Consider the following 21,226-nt stretch of genomic DNA (forward strand, 5'->3'; position numbering starts at 1 on the left):
CTGTAATTCCCCATTTTCTCTCTCCCTCCCTTCTTAAAAAGTGGGGTTACGTTTGCTACCCGCCAATCTTCAGGAACTACTCCAGAATCTAAAGAGTTTTGAAAGATTATTACTAATGCATCCACTATTTCTGGAACTACTTCCTTAAGTACTCTGGGATGCAGTCTATCTGGCCCTGGGGATTTATTGGCCTTTAATGCATTCAATTTACCCAACACCACTTCCCGGCTAAACTGGATTTCACTCAATTCCTCCAACTCCTTTGACCCACGGTCCCCTGCTATTTCCGGCAAATTATTTATGTCTTCCTTAGTGAAGACGGAACCAAAGTAGTTATTCAATTGGTCCACCATATCCTTGTACCCCATGATCAACTCACCTGTTTCTGACTGCAAGGGACCTACATTTGTTCAAACTAATCTCTTTCTTTTCACATATCTATAAAAACTTTTGCAGTCAGTTTTTATGTTCCCTGCCAGTTTTCTTTCATAATCTACTTTCCCTTTCCTAATTAAGCCCTTTGTCCTCCTCTGCTGGTCTTTGAATTTCTCCCAGTCCTCCGGTATGCTGCTTTTTCTGGCTAATTTGTACGCATCATCCTTTGCTTTGATACTATCCCTGATTTCCCTTGTTATCCATGGATGTACTACCTTCCCTGATTTATTCTTTTGCCAAACTGGTATGAACATTTTTTGTAGTTCATCCATGCAGCCTTTAAATGTCTTCCATTGCATATCCATCTTCCAAGTAATATCCATTCTTCCAAGTAATATTGACTATTTATGTACATTATCCCCAATGTTACATCCTCTAGCGTCTTATTCCATCCACAACTATTTACTAGTCATGCTCAGCCATGATCACAATGAATGGCAGTGCTGGCTCGAAGGACCAAATGGCCTCCTCCTGCACCTATTGTTTATGTTTCTACTGTACACCAGGTTTACCAAGACCTTTGCACTTGGAGGTCTACTTGCAAGTTGGAATAAAAGACGGCAGCTTGATATCAACATAATTTCTGTTCATGATGTACAGTGTATGAAAGCTGTTGGAAACAGGCAATGGCAACAAATTATTTTTCTTAAAAATCTGTCACATTTCGAAGGATGTTATTCCTGTATCTGGTTATGACAGGTTTTCTTATTGATTCACGGGTTATATGCCATAGTTTCCAGTTCTACAATGGAGCAATCCGACATCAGATTCTATTCAAAAGAATTACTAAGCTTGAGTGAGTAAAAGTACACTTCTCTTGCCTGAAAGAGAGATCCCTGCAAAGTCCCGTCCAGCTTCTCCTCAGTATCTTGAAACAAAAGAACCTTCGATTCATCCCCAATAACATTCGGTCCAACAGAAGTGCCTTTGTCATCGATTAAAGGATTTTGATGCAAATACAACGGAGGCAACGTCCTTGCTGAGAGGTCTGCTCCATCTTCTCCAGAGAAGCAATCACCATCGCTTCCACATGAGCCTGTCAGAAAGACGAGTTCAGCCTTGAAAATCCCCTGGATTTGTGAAGCTTCGTCGGCAGATGCAGGCGTTCCTTCATTATTGAACCAACATTGGTTTGAAGCTCCTTGTACAATGCCCTCTTCCACTCCAACATCTCGAGAGGGTTCTTCTTCAGTGATGCACAAAGCCTGCAAAGAAGATTTTCAAAAGGTCAGTTAAAAATAGCAGTTAATTACACGATCGGTTCCTGGGGAAATAACAACACATCCACGGGCACAATAATACAAGTTAAGGGGATAAGATGATTCATGTAAAAGCAAGTCTATTTCTTTCCTCTGAAGGATAGGGCTTGCATTTTCCAAGTCAACCAGCTAGCAGGGCTCCAATGTGATAAGCGCCCATGTCATTGCATGGCCACGCATATCTGAGCTGGTTAGGAGCCCTCACAGAGCCTCCACACCCAACATCTCCTCATCTATCAGTAGAAAGGAACTGCAGATGCTGGTTTATAATGACAATACACACAGTGCTGGGGTAACTCAGCAGGCCTGGCAGCATCACTGGAGGAAAAGGATGGATGACGTTTCAGGTCACGATCCTTCTTCATACTTCTCCTCATCTCTTCCCAGAATGGTCAACCCCCTTATTTTGAAACTTTGATCATTGGTTTTGAACATTTAATGTTTTAAAGAAATTTGGACAGGTGCATGGATAGGAAATATTTAGGGCAGTGTTTGATGGCTCTGGGTTTGCACTCACTAGACATTAGAAGGAGTGGGGGGCGGGTGGGGTGGGGGGGATGGAAGGGGGGGGGGGGGGGGGGGGGGGGGGTGTCTCATTCATTCCAACCTACCTACCGAATAATGAAAGGCTTAGAGTGAATGTGGAGAGAATGTTTCCAGTAGTGAGAAAGTGTGTCCAGAGGACACGATAAAATAAAAAGGAGGTACTTTAGAATGAGATGAGGAGGAATGTATTTAGCCAGAGGATGGCGAATCTGTGGAATTGATCTGCGGAATTGATCTTTGGAAGCCAAGTCATTGGGTGTTTTTAAAGTGGAGATTGATAGACATGATTGAATGGCAGTGCACACCTGATGGGCTGAATTGGCCTAATTTTGCTTCTATGTCTTATGATCTTATATGATCCAAATGCAGGCAGATGGGACTTTTATAAGGGATATTTTATTCAGCATGGCAAGTTGGGCCAAAGGGCCTTTTTCCGTGCTTAATGACTATAATTTTACGACTCTCTCAACCGGGGAAACCAACTCTGCATTTATCCTTTTTAAACCCCAGAATATTGTACTTTTTAAAATCTCATATTACTGAAATCTAGAGAGTAGATGGATTCACTAGAAGGTGTCCATTCACCCCATTGAATAGATGGCAGCATACACAGCAGTTACGTCCTCCACTCATTTTCCCTCTTATCTATTTTCACCACATTCCCATCAATTCCACCAAATACATCGGAGACCATGTGCAGTGGGCAATTAACCTCTTACCCAGCATGTCCTTGGGATGTGGGAGTAAGCCAGAGCATCCAGAGGAAACCTAAGCAGTCGCTGGGAAAATGTGTAAACAGCACACAGACAGCAGTTGAGGGCAAGATTGAATCTGGGGCTCTGGATCCATGAGGCATCAGCTGTACCATTATACCACCGCACGACACAGCTCTTCACGTGAAACAAACCCGACCATCCAAGAAATTGATCAGCTGAACCTTCATTAATCTCACTCAATCCCAAGGGCAGTTCGGGAGCCAGGCTGCACACAATACTCCAGATGTAATCTTACCAGGGCTCTATGTCGTGGAAGCAAAACACTCTTGTACTTGAATGGTCTTGTAATGAAAACCATCTTCCATTCACCTTCCTAATTGCTTACTGAACTTACATGTTAACTTTCAATGAAGACGCATCCCAACCCAAAGCATAACCATTGTACTCCACAGATGTTGCCTGACCTACTGAGTTCCTCCAGGACTATGCTTTTCGTTCAAGATTCCAGCATTTGCAGTCTCTTGTGTGTCCAATGTTCAACATTTCATGTACATGGGCACTAGGGTCCTTCACAAGAATATTAGAAAAAGGAGCAGGAGTTGCTCCTTGACCCCAAATGCCTGTTCAATAAGATCACCGCTTATCCAATCTAGGCGTCAATACTGCTTGCCCAGTCTCTTCCCATGCCGCCTCGAGTTCAAAGATCTGTTAACCTCAGGCATAGACACAAAATGCTGGAGTAACTCAGCGCGTCAGGCTGCATCACTGGAGAACAGGAACAGGTGACATTTTTGGGTCGAGGCCCTTCTTCAGACTGAGGATCACGGGAGAGGCAAACAAGGAAACTAATGCCCCTGTCCCATTTAGGAAACCTGAACGGAAACCTCTGGAGACTTTGCGCCCCACCCAAGGTTTCTGTGCAGTTCCCAGAGGTTGCAGGTGGTTGCCGGAGGTTGCAGGTAGTGGAAGCAGGTAGGGAGACTGACAAAAACCTCCGGGAACCGTACGGAAACCTTGGCTGGGGCACCAAAGTCTCTAGAGGTTTCCGTTCAGGTTTCCTAAGTGGGACAGGGGCATAAAGGTATGAAAATGTACACTGCCAGCACTGATGACTCTCAGTCTGAAGAAGGATCTCAACCCGAAACGTCGCCTATTCATTTTATCCAGTAATGCTGCCTGACCCGCTGAGTTAATCCAGCATTTTGTGTTTATCTTCGGTTTCAACCAGCATCTGCAATCCTTCCTACACATTTTGTCAATCCCAGGCCTTTGAATATACTCAGTGAGCACAGCTCTCTTGGGTAGAAACTTCCATTGAGCCACAAACCTATGTCTAATTTAATTGAGCGACCCCTTTCCTTTGCTGCCCTCTCCTTACCTTGGAGGACTTACACAGTTCCCGCTGCACCAAAAAATCCCAGAGCATCATAAAGGACATTTCCCACCCCGGACACTCCCTGTTTGAACTGTTGCCGTCAGGCAGACGGTACAGATCTACAAGGACAAGGACGAACAGACTAAAAAACAGTTTTTACCCCACTGCTATAAAAGCACTAAATGTAGCCGCCAAGGAACGCAGGGGCGATACATACTAATGGACTGTGGTACACTGTGAAATCGACAGAAGGATGGAGGGTTGGGTGTTTATGCGTGCTATTTTCATGATATTTATTTAGTTGTTTATCTTTTAATATTTTATCTTGTATGTATCGTTAGCTTTTAGAAATGTTTGAATGGTGCACTGACTGGCTGACATTTTTAAATTTCGTTGTACATGGTTCATGTTACAATGACAATAAAGAAACTATTCTATTCTTATCCTGAAACATTGCTCACTTATCCCTGGTAATCCTACGAGCAGAAATCTCAACATCCACCCAGCCAATCCCTTTCAGAACTTTCCATGGTTGAATCAAATCATCTCTTGTTCTTCTAACTATTGATGAGTGTTATGTCAAACCACTCAGCCTTTCTTCATCTGCCAACCCCTTCATCCCAGGTACACTTTGTTGAGAAAACTTTTACAATACTTACAATACTTACAATTTAAGGCATCTGGTGTAATGTTCAGCTATGTCAGCTAAAACGGAGTTTTCAGGCTAAATTAGTAGCATGCTTAGGAAAAGCAGATGTTTAAGAAGAATGCTTAAGCTAACGAAGGGACCAGTAAACCATGAGGACACCTGCGAGGTCACTAAGATAAGCTTTTGCCTTCCTGGTTTTTCATTTTGTCTTGCACTCTCTTTATTCCTTTCTTTCCTATTTTTCTCTTTCTGTGCCTTATTTTGATATTGAATTCGCCCACAATAATGCATCTTCCGCCCCAGACCTTCCTTATTGTATTTAACCATTAGAATACACGATTGGAAGATAAAGTGATGCATTGTATATCATGTTTATTTTTGTTGCCTGATAACCAACAGTGCTTCCCATGATATCACCAGATCACAGTTTGCACATAAAACATAGAATATATAACAGTTCGGCCTACAATGTCAGTGCCGAACATGATGCCAAAAGAACATCTTATCTACCTGCACACAATCCATATTCTAAACATCCATATCCCTTGGTTCCCTGCATATTCAGATACCTAACCAAAAGTCTCTTAAATCCCACTATTGTATCTGCTTCAACGTCGGCGCTCAACCAGCAATGCTTTCTGTGCAGAAGACTTATCCTTTAAATGGTGTCGCTCTCACTTTAATGCTATGTCCCTGAGTATTTGATTTTTCCATCCTGGGACAAAAGGTTCTGATTGTCTACCCTACCGCTGCCTCTCACAATTTGATACACTTCCATCAGGTCTCCCTGTGATGTCTGGCATTCCGGAGAAAACAAATCAAGGCTGTCCGACCTCTTCCTGTACCTAATAGCCCCTAAATCCAGGCATCACTCTGCACGCTTTCCATAATCTCCATATCCACAGTTCAAATAACATTGCAGGCAAAACATTTTTGAACTGGCATGTACAGAAACAAGTCTAACTATGAGAATCTATCTTCAAAAAAGTTTAGACACGCTACATAATTATTCTACAATGTATGTGTTTTTATCTCTAGCCTTCATCCAGCCATCTACCTATCAACCTTCATCTATTAGCTGCCATATTTTGTCTAGCCTCCTCCTCTCTTCCAGCTTTCTCTCCCCCCCCCCCCCCCCCCCCCCCCCTCATCATCACCCACAACTCTGCACAATTAGTGTTAAGAAGGTTTCCGACACAGATAGTCACCTATCCATGCTGCCTCTCCCACTGAGTTACTCCAGTACTTTGTGTCTGTTTCAGGGCAATGTCAAGGTTGTTTACTACAGAATTAGGCAGATTTGTTGCACAGAAAGAGGCAGATCTAAAATTGACAACTACAGTGCTGGTTTTATTATCTAGCTTTGTGGAAATGCATCATAATAGATGGACTCCAGGATGGAAATGGAAATGTAAGCCATCAGGAGGAAGGCAACAATTGAAAAAAATCCAAGGTTAAATATTTTCTTATGTGAGGATAGCACATGTTGTGCCAACTCTGGTAATGTTCAAGTTTATTTTCCGGTGGTCAGTCACATGTTATGTTTAACTGAGTTACAGGTTGAATATAGAATCTGACTCGTACATACATTTTTGCTGGTCTATCACAGAAATGGGCCAATTATAATTACAGGCAATTTCCGAGAAGTGAATGCATTGCGGCCGTTAGTATTTGACTTCTCTTCCCAGCGAATGGTCATATCAATGGCTTGTTGGAGGAGATATTGAAATAAGAGTAAAAGGACAACTCACGTGATTGTGGACAACACCCTTTAAAAAAAGTTTAGACATGCTACATAATTATTTTTGAAACAGCAGTCAATAGGCTTCAAGTCTCCTGATTGCTGAGATGTACACATTACGTGGATATTTGGAGATTTCTATTTTGGCAGGGAAGTGATGTGTTAGTGATGTGTTAGTGTTGTGCTGAGTTTTCTTTTCTATTCATGTCGGAAGAAATTCTTCAATGGAAAAGTAAATGCAGCAATATTGAAACTAAAGATGTTACCTCATTCATCACTGCTGAACTGGTCACAGGGCTTCGCTGTTTTCCGGGCTGGTGAGAGAATCTGGTATCGACTATTTGAACGTGACCAGGGAGTCTTCGAATGGTTGGCACAAACGAGAAGGCCAAGGGCTTGACTGTTTCATTAATGTGGACCTGTGTGATCAATAAATTTAAATACACTGGAAATTAAATTAGGTCATGCATCTTACCTTCTTTTCACTAAATCGTTGGTGATACTAAAATCAGTCCAGTTCAGTTTATTTTATTGTCACATGTACCGATGTACACTGAAAAGCTTTTGTTGCATGCTTACCAGTCAGCGGAAAGACAATACATAATTACAATCCATTCATTTACAGTTTATAGATACACGATAAGGGAATAATGTTTAGTGCCAGGTAAAGCCAGTAAAGTCCAGTCAAAGATAGTCCGAGGGTCACCAATGAGGTAGATAGTAGTTCAGGACTGCTCTCTAGTTGCTCACCACTTAAAGATGAGAAGTGAAAAAAAAACTGCTTAAGGAACTCAGCGGGTCAGGCAGCATCTGTGGAGGGAAATGGGCACAGACGACGTTTCAGGTTGGGACCCTTCTTCAGAGGAATAAGAGTCTCAGACAAAGAAGGGTCCCAGTCCGAAACATCGTCTGTCCATTTCCCTCCACAAATGCTGCCTGATCCGTTGAGGTCATAGAAACATAGAAACATAGAAACTAGGTGCAGGAGGAGGCCATTTGGCCCTTCAAGCCAGCACCGCCATTCATTGTGATCATGGCTGATCGTCCCCTATTAATAACCCGTGCCTGCCTTCTCCCCTTATCCCTTGACTCCACTAGCCCCTAGAGCTCTATCTAACTCTCTCTTAAATCTATCCAGTGACATGGCCTCCACTGCCCTCTGTGGCAGGGAATTCCATATATTCACAACTCTCTGGGTGAAAACGATTTTTCTCACCTCAGTCTTAAATGACCTCCCCTTTATTCTCAGACAGTGGCCCCTGGTTCTGGACTCGCCCAACATTTTTCCTGCATCTAGCTTGTCTAGTCCTTTTATAATTTTATATGTTTCTATAAGATCCCCCTCATCCTTCTAAACTCCAGTGAATACAAGCCTAGTCTTTTCAATCTTTCCTCATATGACAGTCCCGCCAGCCCAGGGATGAATCTCGTGAACCTACGCTGCACTGCTTCAATCACAAGGATGTCCTTCCTCGAATTAGATGACTAAAACTGTACATAATACTCCAGATGTGGTCTCACCAGCGCCCTATACAACTGCAGAAGAACCTCTTTACTCCAATACTGAAATCCTCTTATTATGAAGGCCAACATTCCATTAGCTTTCTTCACTGCCTGCTGTACCTGTAAGCCAACTTTCAGTGACCGGTGTACAAGGACGCCCAGGTCTTGCTGCACCTCCCCCTAACCTAACCTAACCCCATTGAGAAAATAATCTGCCCCCTCGTTTATGCCGCCAAAGTGGATAACCTCACATTTATCTATATTATACTGCATCTGCCACGCATCTGCCCACTCACTCAACCTGTCCAGGTCACCCTGCAACCTCCTAACATCCTCTTCACAGCTAACACTGCCACCCAGCTTTGTGTCATCTGCAAACTTGCTAGTGTTGCTCCTAATTCCCTCTTCCAAACCATTAATATATCTCGTAAACAGGTCCTCCAGCAGTTTGTTATTTGCTCAAGATTCCAGTGTCTTGTGCAAAGATCAATAGTTTGATTTGTGTTTGAGCAATATCTCAAATTATAGCTAAAAGAGTCATGAAAACAATACACTCCACGGTGCATAATTGAGAAGGAGACATCATCCGGACATGACTGCAAACACAATCATAGATTCAATGACAGTAGTGTAATGATTCAAAACCTTGCATAACCTACATAATATACAACAGAGTGAATAGTCCCACGAAAAGACCACTAGTATTAAAAAAGTAGAAAATAATCAAACAAATGTAATTTAAAATGTCTCCCAAATAGCAGTATGGCACCCAGTGTCTCGGGGAGCCGCGCATGCGGTGGAAGTGTCGTGTGGGCCCAATCCACCCGCGGAACAATTGTCCCACCGACGACCGAAGAGCGGAATGTGACCTGGTAGGCCCGGCTCGCCCCACAGGCCTTCCCTGGGGACTACGGAGCAGCTGGGTGATGAGGCCTGCCTGGGTCGGAGGAGCCTCAGCGGCAGCAATAGGATCTTCAACAGCGGAAGCGGGAGACTCGGTGGCAGCTGCAGCCTCAACGGCAAAGGGAGCCTCAGCGGTGAAGGGGCCTCAGCAGCAACGGGAGCCTCGGCAACAGCGGGAGCCTCAGTGGAGCTGGAGCATGAGGGGGGAAGGTAAGACAATGGGAACCCGGCGTGGGGAGGACCGCCGTGAGGGACAGTGGGTGAACAAAGGGGGACCTGGTTTGGGGGAGGGGCACTCTAGTTTAGAATACTCTGCCCACGGGATAAGTCTGTGTGTGTTTGTTTGTTCGTTCGTGCCGGTGAAGACACTGTGCACATGGCAGCCAGACAACATGCTTTTTTTTGCACTGTTAATTTCAAGTTTTTGCGTACATTGTGTGCTTTAACTGTCGGCAGACCAATTTCCCTCCTGTGATGAATAAAGTTTTATCGTATCATATTGTATTATTACTCATTTGAAATTCCTTCTATAATCTAAGATTCAGTTGGATTGCATCAAAATAAAATGGAGACTATGCAAGAGTGTTGTGGGAAGTTATAGTGTCCACATAGTTTTCATGAAGTGCTAATTCTTCAGCATCAGCAAGGAATGCCAATGATGATTCATGATCAGCATCATAATCAGTCTCTTGTGGAATGGAGAAAGTTTACGTGAGGGGAGAGGAAAGAGATGGATGAGAATGAAACAGTGTTGTCCACACACCAAATAGCAATCAGCCATAAAATGGGATCAACAAATATAAACTGCTCCTAAGGTAGACAAAAGTGCTGGAGAAACTCAGCGGGTGCAGCAGCATCTATGGAGCGAAGGAAATAGGCTATGTTTCAGGCCGAAAACCTTCTTCAGACTGAAGAAGGGTTTCAGCCCGAAATCCGCTGAGTTTCTCCAGCACTTTTGTCTATCTTTGATTTTCCAGCATCTGCAGTTCCTTAATAAACTGCTTCTATTTGTTTGGGATCAATATATCCGATGGATTTATTGCCAAACTGATCAATGGTGAATTTTTCTGAACCTGTTTTTGTGACTTAACTATGCCCTGGTTGTATTGGTGAGGCAGATTTAGACTGACAAATCTCATAAAGCTTCTTATTTTTCCTACGACACGAAGCAATTAAAAAAAATGCAAATCTGATTACGTAATATTAACCACTATAAGAAAACCTCTCATCTCATTTATTGAAGTCTGATCATTGTAGAGTCCCTCTCCTCTGTAAACAGCATTGCTGTTCTGAATTGATTTAACTCACTGACAACTTGTTTACATAATTAATTATTTTCTACTTAATTTCAGCTAAGATGGCACAATTAGATTGCATGCGATCCAAGGAAACAGTCGACTGGATAGAAAATTGGCTTAATGGAACAAGCAGAGGGTGATATTGGAAGGCTTGTTTTTGGATTGGAGGCCTGTGAGTAATGGTCTGCCTTAGGGTCCGGTAATGGAACCATAGCTGTTTATCATCTAATCAATGATTCGGATGAGAACGTACACAATTAGTAAGTTTGCAGATGGCAATAATGTAGGTGGTCTTGTTATATAGCGAAGATGGTTGTCAAAAATCGCAGCAGGATCTTCATTGTTTGGGCAGGTGGGCTAGGGAATGGTTGATGGAGTTGATACTGGTTGATATCTCTGTATCAACATTGATACAAAGAAGTGTGAGATGTTGTATTTTTGGAGGTCTAACCGGGGCAGGACATGTGCAGTAAATGGCAGGGCTCTGAGGTGTGTTGAAGAACAGATGGATTTAGGTGTGTAGATATATAGATCTTGAAAGTGTCATCATACGTAGATAGGGTGGTCAAGAAGGCATTCAACACATGAGACTTCATCAGTCAGAGTACTGAGTATAAAGTTGGGAGGTCATATTACTGTTGTTCAAGACATTTGGTGAAGCAACATTTAGAGTATTCTGTTCAGTTTTGGTCACCCTGTTATCGGAAAGATGGTGTTCAGCTGGAAAGGGTGCAACAAAGATTTTGGGGATGTTGCCAGAATAGACGGCCTGGACTGTAGAGAGAGGTTGAGCAGGCTAGGACTTCATTCCTTGGAGTGCAGGAGGATGAGGGGTGATCTTATAGAGGTGTATACGATCATAAGAGGAATAGATAGAGTAAATGCAGTCTTCCCCAGAAAAGGGGAATCAAAAGCAAAGCACATACGTAAGTTTGTGAGAGGGGAAAGATTTAATAAGAACCTGAGGGGCAACCTTTTTACACAAAGGGTGCTAAGCATCTGGAACGAACTGCAGGAGGGTATAGTTGAGTCAGGTACGATAACAATGTTTGAAAAAAATGAGGGAAGTATATGGATAGGATAGGTTTAGAGAGACATGGGCAAAATGCAAGCCAGTGGGACAAGTGCATTGGGGCTGGTTGGCAACGGTAGGTTGGGCAGAATGCCCTGTTTCCACTCTTCATGACTATAACTTTATAACCACCAGTGAAAACGTTAATCCTGAACTCACATATTTAATTCTGAACAATAGAGTCATAGGTGGGAAGGGACTGGAGAAGGAGGCATAAGATAGGTTTGAGGTATGAGGAGATAACTTCACTGGGACAGGAGCAGGCAGGAGCAGTAGGCCTACTAGGGCTGTCCTGATAGGGGATACAAACAGGCAGTACAGGGTTGAGGAACTATCATATTGGACACTTTGGACGAGTGATCTCCTGAAGTGATGAGATGTTGTCATAGAGACATAGAGCTGTGCAGCGCAGAAACAGACCTTTTGGCCCACATTCTGGGTTGGTCCCTTTTGCCTGCATTGGTTCATAACAATGTATCTCCGTCTTATCCATACATCTGTGTAGGTAGGTTTGTATTTGTATGCAAGCTTAAAAGAAAGCATCGAAGAAGTTGATAAAGAGACAGCTCCCTTTGCTAATCGCGTTGCTATTGTGAAAGGATTGTAATTCATGCACTGTACATACGTAACGCCAACGTGGCCACCAATCAGCCACCATGGTGACCAAAGATTAAAGAGCAGAGCTCAGCTTTATAATCTTTGATGGTGACTGTCCCTTTGAACAAACTCAGTTTTGTCAGACTTCCCACATAACTGGTCCTTCTTGTAACTCTCTCTCAGCATCTCTTCAATAGATAATAGACAATAGGTGCAGGAGTAGGCCATTCGGCCCCTCGAGCCAGCATCACCATTCAATGTGATCATGGCTGATCATCCACAATCAGTACCACGTTCCTGCCTTCTCCCCATATCCCTTGATTCCGCTATCTTTAAGAGCTCTGTCTAGCTCTCTCTTGAAAGCATCCAGAGAACCAGCCTCCACCTGAGGCAGAGAATTCTACAGATTCCCAACTCTCGGTGTGAAAATGTTTTTCTCCGTTCTAAATGGCTTACCCCTTATTCTTTAACTGTGGCCCCTGGTTCGGGACTCTCCCAACATCGGGAACATGTTTCCTGCCTCTAGTGTGTCCAAACCCTTAATAATCTTATATGTTTCAATAAGATATCCTCTCATCCTTCTAAATTCCAGAGTATACAAGCCCAGCCGCTCCATTCTATCAACATATGACAGTCCCGCCATCCCGGGAATTAACCTTGTGAACCTACGCTGCATTCCCTCAATAGAAAATATGCCCTTCCTCAAATTGGGAGACCAAAACTGCAAACAATACTCCAGGTGTGGTCTCACTAGGGGCCTGTACAACTGCAGAAGGACCTCTTTGCTCATATACACAGCTCCTCTTGTTATGAAGGCCAACATGCCATTTGCTTTCTCATTTGATTCCTCAGCATCATTCCTAGTGTGTGGTGACCTGATCAGAATACAGTATTGAAGTTCAAGCCTCCCAAGTGACTTAGAATGGTTATGCTCACGTTCCTTCCTTCTATGGTCTATTTCCTTTCGTAAACATAGAAACATAGAAACATAGAAATTAGGTGCAGGAGTAGGCCATTCGGCCCTTCGAGCCTGCACCGCCATTCAATATGATCATGGCTGATCATCCAACTCAGTATCCTGTACCTGCCTTCTCTCCATACCCCCTGATCCCCTTAGCCACAAGGGCCACATCTAACTCCCTCTTAAATATAGCCAATGAACTGGCCTCAACTACCCTCTGTGGCAGAGAGTTCCAGAGATTCACCACTCTCTGTGTGAAAAAAGTTCTTCTCATCTCGGTTTTAAAGGATTTCCCCCTTATCCTTAAGCTGTGACCCCTTGTCCTGTAAAGCCAATGCTTTAGTGGCTCTCCACTCAAGATTTTATCTTCAAGGTTTTCTGTGCACCTCCATCTCTCTGCTGCTGCTTATCTTATTATATTGTATTATTTAATGTGTCTCACCTCATTATTCCTACCAGAATGTATTGCTTCACACTTCTCGGTTAAATTCCACCTGTAAAATGTCACTAAAGGGCACAAAGTGCTGGAGTAACTCAGCGGGTCAGGCAGCATATCTGGAGAACATGGATAGGTGATGTTTCGAGTTGGGTCTGAAGAGGGGTCCTGATCAGACTCGACCCGAAAATTCACATATCCACGTTCTCCAGAGTTGATGCCTGACCTTCTGAGTAACTCCAGCACTTTGTGTCCCTACCACTCAAGTCTTAACCAGCATCTGAATTTTTTTGTTTCTACATTCTGTAAAATGTCAGGTTGTTTCAATCTCTTGAAGTCTCTCAGTGCTCCCTTCACTGAATTTCCAAGTACTGGCTCGGTACATTTTTATTCTAATTCTGAGCAGCTCCTCATGGAAGCAGACCCATTGCTTAGCTTTTCACAAATCGCCCACAGTTCAAAGTTAAAGAAAAAGGCTCTGAACCAGCTTTCTCAATTGCTTTTTAAACAGTGTTCCAGGAATTTGGTTCATCTGCCAGTATAAAATGCAACACTCATTAAAAAAAAAATCTGGCATGTTCAAAGGAAGATCTTAACTTTTATCAGCAACAGAAACAGCTCATACATAATGATGGAGCCGAGAAACAAAATTTTGCCTGACCAAGTTCACCTTCAAAGCCAAGTAACTTCCCTGGTCGGCTCCCCACATAATCATTCTCGTTTCAGCCCTTCAGAATACCCCTGTGACTCTTCTGAGCCCACCAGTGCCTGAACATGCATCAGGACTCTTGGTGGTGAAGGATGAAGGAACCATTGACATAAAAAGACCACTACCTGACACACAGAGATGCAATATCTAAATCAAAATTGCCCAGCGCAGAAACCTATATTTATCCCATTTTTTATTCCTCCGACACCTCGTCAAAAACCTCCCAGATTCCATTAACACCTACAAACTATGGCAATGTGCAATGGCTGTTTAACCCACTAACCCACTGGTTTTTGGGATGTAGGAGGAAACCAGAGCCTGGATGAAACTGTCATAGGGAGGACATGCAATCTCCACAGAGGCAGCACCCGAGGTTGGGATTGAACCCGGGTCACTGGAGCTGCAAAGAAGCGTTCTGCTGGTTGTGCCACTATGCCGACCTCTGCAGCCCAGGGTGGGATCAAGCCTTTCCACACTTTCCCGAGATATTTCCAGTTGATGTAGATGGACTTGACGCCAAACAGACTTAAATTGTTGACATTCTCAGTTCAGATTCTGTTTTGCCTTGCTTAGTTTTATTTATTTATTTTATTTTTATTCTTATTTTATTATTATTAATTTATTTTTTCCTTTAGTTTAGGGGGGTTTTGTTTTTCCCTTTTTTCCTTTTCTTTTTGTCTTTTTATCTTTGTGTTTTGTTTTTACATTTATAAGTTTTCTTTTAAAGATCTAACTATAGGTCTATATTCAATGTGTATTTTGACACTAGAGCTGCTTCCTTGCAGCTGCAGCAAAGTACAATCCTGATCTCCAGTACGGCATGTGTAGAGATTGCACATTTTCCCATGTAAACCCAGATCGCAAAGTTTCAATGCGATTTGGATGCAGGAGTTGATGCCATAAAAACGAAGAGTGGGAAATGTTACAAACCGTTCTATAAACAGAGGGTAGATAAGCCCAGCAACTACAGACTGGGGCGATTAACCTCAAAGGGTGGAAATGCTTTGATGAAGATTTTATCAGGGCAGGATTAGTAGTTTCCCGAGGAAAATTGTTTTATTCAGGGCAAATCTAGTTTAACCAATTTAATAGAGTTTTTTGATAAACTTTTTTCCTGGGATAGAAACATCAAAGACTAGAGTGCGTAGCTTTAAGAGAGAGTGAGAAAGTTTTTAAAGAGATGTATCGGGCAAGTTTTTAACACAGAATGTGTTCGGTGCCTAGAACGCACTGCCAGGGGCAGTGGTGTAGGCAGATACAATAGAAGCTTTTAAGAAGCTTTCAGATAGGTAAGTGGATATGCAGGGAATGGAGGGATATGGAAGACATTAGTTTAAAATGGCATCATGTTCGGCACAGCCATTGTGGGCTGAAGGGCCTGCTCCTGTACTATCTTGTTCTATAACTAACAAAGAGAGTTGATAACGATAATACAGTTGATATGGTGTACATCGGTGTAAAGGTGAGAGGAGAAAGATTTAATAGGAACCTGAGGGGCAACATTTTCACCCAGAGGTTGGTGCGTATATGGAATGAGCTGCAAGAAGAGGTAGTTGAGGCAGGTACAATAACAACATTTAAAAGACACTTGGGCAGGTACATGGATAGGAAAGGTTTAGAGGGATATGAATCAAATGCGGAAAAATAGGACTAGCTTAGATTAGTCAGCATGGAAAAGTTGGGCCGAAGGTTCAGTTATGACACTGTATGTCTCTGTGACTATAATTTATAGTTTGAGCCACTGGCCTTTCATCTATACTTTGAAATTAAGCACATAAACATATTGCACAAGACAGCATCAACGTGATCCAGCCACACTAAACCACAAACAAAATGGTAATTATAAAGTAATTTACATCAGACTAAACATTTATTGAAACACTCACCTGCTCTATGGCTTGTGGGCTTAGAGTTGACTAACAGTGCAGCCTTCATCCCTCAGCTGAGTGGAAGAAATGTGAGTGAATGACAGTGTGTGGAATTATAATTTGAGTGGTACTAAATGTTGACACTGCACCCGAGAACTGTGCTGACAAATTTCTATTTATGTAAATTTCTGAGTGGGCTTTAAACGAGGCCTTAAGAATTTCAAATGTCATAGTGTCATACTCTTTGTCATAGTGAAAGGATAAATACGTGGCTTGAAACCATAATTCAACTGCACTGATTATATTAGGAAGCATTGTCCTGTTAAAGTGCAGTTTAAGTGTCAGGTGCATGTACGTCTGTGTGAACCTTCTGCCACAACTAAACACAGGTCTGACAAATGATCCCAGGGCTGAATGCCGCAAGCAGGACCTGTAAAGTCGTTGACTTACAACAGACTATGGAGACAGATAATCAGTGTGCCGGAGGCAGATTTAGTCTTAGTTTTAGATCTAGAGCATGGAAACAGGCCCTTCGGCCCACCACGACCATCGATCACTTGTGCATACTAGTTCCTTTTCCCCACATTCTCATCCACTCTCTACACTAGCACCCGAGGTCAGGATCGAACTGGGGGTCTCTGTTGCTGTGAAGGCAACAGCTCTACCAACTGCTCCACTGTGCTGCCCTAAATACTGAGAAAGTTGTTAGAAGGCATTCGGAGCAAATTTTACAACCTCGTTTCAAGCATCAATACGAAGATACTGTAAGTGGCAATGTCCAGGGAATTGCTGGAAATCTTAGCGTAATCCAAAAAGTCCTCGTGATCTTTGCAGCTATTTCATACGGCTTTCTTCCTGATATGTAGCATTGACCACATAGCTAAGGGTGAGTGCTGTAAAAATAAATCATGTGTTGAAAACAATTCACAACATTGAAGGAAGCCATTCAGTCCATCGTGTCTGTGCTAACCAAGAATAAAACATAGAAAATAGATGCAGGAGAAGGCCATTCGGCCCTTCTTGCCAGCATCGCCATTCATTGTGATCATGGGTGATCATCGCCAATCAATAACCCGTGCCTGCCTTCTCCTCATATATCTTGATTCCACTAGCCCCTAGTGCTCTATCTAACTCTCTCTTAAATCCATCCAGTGATTTGGCCTCCACTGCCCTCTGTGGCAGGGAATTCCACAAATTCACAACTCTCTGTGTGAAAACGTTTTTTCTCACCTCAGTCTTAAATGGCCTCCCCTTTATTCTAAGACTGTGGCCCCTGGTTCTGGACTCGCCCAACATTGGGAGCATTTTTCCTGCATCTGGCTTGACCAGTCCTTTGATAATTTAATATGTTTCTATAAGATCCATCCTCATCCTTCTAAACTTCAGTGAATACAAGCCTAGTCTTTTCAATCTTTCCTCATATGAGAGTCCCGCCATCCCAGGGATCAATCTTGTGAACATACGCTGCACTGCCTCAATCACAAGGATGTCCTTCCTCAAATTAGGAGACCAAAACTGTACACAATACTCCAGATGTGGTCTCACCAGAGCCCTATACAACTGCAGAAGAACCTCTTTATTCCTATACTGAAATCCTCTTGTTATGAAGGCCAACATTCCATTAGCTTTCTTCACTGCCTGCTGTACCTGCACGCCAACTTTCAGTGACTGGTGCACAAGGACGCCCAGGTCTCGCTGTACCTCCCCCTTACCTAACCTAACCCCATTGAGATAATAATCTGCACCCTTGTTTTTGCCACCAAAGTGGATAACCTCACATTTATCTATATGATACTGCACCTGCCACGCATCTGCCCACTCACTCAACCTGTCGAGGTCACCCTGCAACCTAACTTCCTCTTCATTACCCCCCAGTTGATCTGCAAATTTGCTAGTGCTGCTCTTATTTATCCTCTTCCAAATCATTAATATATATGATAAACAGTTGCGGCCCCAACACCAAGACTTGTGGCACTCCACTCGCCACGGTCTGCCATTCTGAAAAGGACCCGTTCACTCCTACTCTTTGCTTCCTGTCTGCCAACCAATTTTCTATCCATGTCAGCACCCTACCCCCAATACCATGTGCACTAATTTTACTTCGGAGTCACGTGAGTGACTACGTGAAGACCCCGCCAGCACGTATGCGCAACATATCGTCTCGCACATTGCAACAGCGACGGGCGGGGGAAGAGCGCTCCCATGGCAAAATTGAAAAACGGACCTAGGAGGTAAGAAAATGTATTCTAAGGTCGTATTTCTTCCCCTTGCTGTGCTTTGTGTTTCAGCACTATGGACAAGGGGAAGAATAACGGGTCGCGTTTCAATGGCTGCGGGGAACTGTGAAGGTCCCGACAGCCCAACAGCTGGGGGTGACCAGCGGCACCTGGACCGTAGCCTGTGGTCCACAGTCAGGTAAACTCAGCACAGCTGAGCCCAGCGCTGCGAACTGTACAACTAAAAACAGCGCAGCGGGCTGGAGGCAAGCACAGCAAGAGTCGGTCCGGCCGATAGACTCGGGGGAGTCCGGCCAAGAGGACGTGCTGCACAAGGGCAGTGGAAGTGACCATCTTGAGCGGTTGCTGAGGTCCACTTACCGACTTTAACTCTGCTAAGTCGAGTCCAGCGCCGTGAGCTGTACAGCTCGAATCAGCGCAGTGGGCTGGGCAAAGCCCAGCAGGAGTCGGCCCGGCCGATCATACTCATATGAGTCTGGTCGGGAGGACGCGCTGCCCGCGTGCAGCAGAGGTGTCGCCTCTCCCGCGTAAGCGGTTGATGGAGCAAATGCTCCAACATGACTTGCTCCGGGAGATGGAACAAGCTCACTATGGGAGTCTTTGCACTCCCATAACAGCACCTTATCAAGGGCTGTCAAACAATGCATCTCCCTTGACATAGGGGAGCATCGTGGGCCAGGGCTGGGCTGGTCCTGAAGAAGGGGACGTGGCTGAAGAAAACAGCAGTGTGCTGGGGGTGCAGGATCCTAAGGAGCTACTGGGAGTGGTCACCAAATTTGCGGATCACCGGAATCAGGAGTACCATTGCAGACCAAGCTGGCGGCCAGCATCGACTACCTGTACTTCCATCCTCTGCAGGAACAGGTAGTTAACGAAACTACGCAGAAGTATATGCCACCTGTGAACTTTACTTTGTTAAAAGTGCCTGCAGTAAACATGCGATCTGAGGGTACAGTGGGACTGGCATAAGAACCCAGGAGATCAAACTACAGAAGATTCTAAAACTTCTGACAGCAGGCATATCATTGTTTGCTCATTCAGTCGATGGTACAGAGATGACGGACACTCAGCAGGACACTGGCATTGCTCCGCAATACCCAGTATGAAATCAATTGCTTCCGAGAGCGCAGTAAACCTACACTAAACCCCAAATTTGCAGGGTTTTGCGAAACAGCAGTATCTGCAGTTGTGTTACAGCTGTAACACAACTGCAGATACTGCTGTTTGGAGGGGAAACTTGTCTAAACAAGTAAAAGAGCTCGACGAAGAGTTTAAAGCCGTCGGGCTCATGAGGGCGTCATCAGCAATGGGCAGATCACACACCTCAGACGGCAGCACCCCTATGCAGCCATCAGCAGGCATCAACACCAGAGCGCTGGTGAAAGCATGAGGGCCGCGCAGCAACCACAAAGGTCCTTTTTAGGCCAAGGCCCAGAGCGACCCTCATGGAAAACATGCCAACCCCGCACTCCTGTGCCTCGTCCGCAGAAGAGGCAGAAGCTGAGGAAGGGGATGTACCACCGGCAACCAGGAAGGTAGCTGTATCTGGTTCCTTCCAGAACACAAAAGGTGTAGGACCTGTACTAACAGGGGAAACGTTACACTTGTTTTGGGAGGCATGAAGGTTTATTACCACTGTGGAAACATTGTTACTGCCAAACAATTAGTTTCAGAGAGATACTTCATGGCATGCATTGATCTAAAAGATGCATACTATTCAGTGCCCATACATAGGGATCATTGTCGATACCTAAAATTTAACTGGATGGGCAACCATGGCAATATATAGCGTTGCCTAATGGGTTAAACTTCAGCCCAAGACTGTTCACCAAGATATTAAAACTGGCCTTGGCAATACTTAGGAAACAAAACATATTGGCATGGCATATCTTAATGATATATCAATTGTGGGGGAAACCTAGTAACTAGCTAAATCAGCAGTTTAGCTACCAAACATTGGTTTGAAACTCCGGGGTCCGTCATCCATCCAGATAAATCTACGTTGATGCAATCCACATCTATGGACTATCTGGGATTCACAATTAGCATTATCCACATGTCTGTAACATTGCCAAAGAGTAAAGCAGCAGATTTGTTGGAAGCCTGCAACAAAATTAATTGTTAAAAAATAAACTAGTAGCAGCATTTCCAGCTACTCAGTTTGGACCTTGCATTATTAAAGCTCAAAAAGGGCAAAAGTGTAAGCGCTAAAACACCTTGCAGGTCACTTTGATCGACTTATGCAGTTACCAGCCAAAGCAATTTCGGAGTTACAATGGCGGAAGGGAAATATTTGGCATTGTTCCAGCCCCATCATTATTAGTAACCCTTCATTCACATTACAAACGGAGGTCAGCGCTCATGGCTGGGGAGCTAGGGAGCTACTAACATTATATCCAGAACTGGTGGTAGATGGAACATTAGGAATCATCATTACTAAAAACACTGGGTATAAATTATTTAGAGATGTTGGGTGCATTTAATGGGCTAAAAGACTACTGTTCACAATGCGCCTACAAATTGATAATACCACAGTGGTGGCATATATTAATCATATGGGTGGAATAAAATCGATTTAATGTGTCAATCTGGCCAATACAATCTGGCAATGGTGTGTTAACATACATATTTGGCTATCAGCAACTTACCTACCAGGTAAGCTCAATACAGTGGCAGACACCTGGTCATTATAATTTAATGACAGCACCGAATGGCTGTTGGACCACACAAAGAAAAAAAAATGGTGATATTACTATACGATATGGTACACCAGATATCGATCTATTTGCATCTAGACTCAATCACCAGTTACCAACATATGTCGCTTGGGAACCAGACCTGGGGCAGCAGCGATGGACGCTTCTCGCTGAATTGGGGAAAATTGTTTACTATGATTTTTCCCCCTCCTGCCTCATCAGTCG

At 43.8% G+C, this 21,226-nt stretch overlaps 1 protein-coding gene across 2 annotated transcripts in view; it reads right to left on the reverse strand.

Moving 5' to 3' along the window:
* Positions 1 to 1,132: 1,132 nt before the first annotated feature.
* The window catches only part of LOC129697034 (uncharacterized), a 37,813-nt gene continuing 17,719 nt past the window's right edge, over positions 1,133 to 21,226 (reverse strand). The window contains exons 1-3 of one of the 2 annotated variants that reach the window (XR_008723438.1): positions 16,087 to 17,856; positions 6,988 to 7,140; positions 1,134 to 1,640 (exon numbers count right to left, since the gene is read on the reverse strand). Coding sequence is in view for 1 of the 2 variants with exons in the window: in XM_055635227.1 (XP_055491202.1) it covers positions 1,206 to 1,640; positions 6,988 to 7,140 (588 nt within the window). In the remaining variant the exon portion in view is untranslated. Of the gene's footprint in view, positions 1,641 to 6,987; positions 7,141 to 16,086; positions 17,857 to 21,226 lie in introns of those variants that run through there. The other variant, XM_055635227.1, reaches the window with a different exon arrangement.

Source organism: Leucoraja erinacea, chromosome 5 (genome assembly GCF_028641065.1).
Source record: "Leucoraja erinacea ecotype New England chromosome 5, Leri_hhj_1, whole genome shotgun sequence".
Taxonomy (NCBI): Eukaryota; Metazoa; Chordata; class Chondrichthyes; order Rajiformes; family Rajidae; genus Leucoraja; species Leucoraja erinaceus.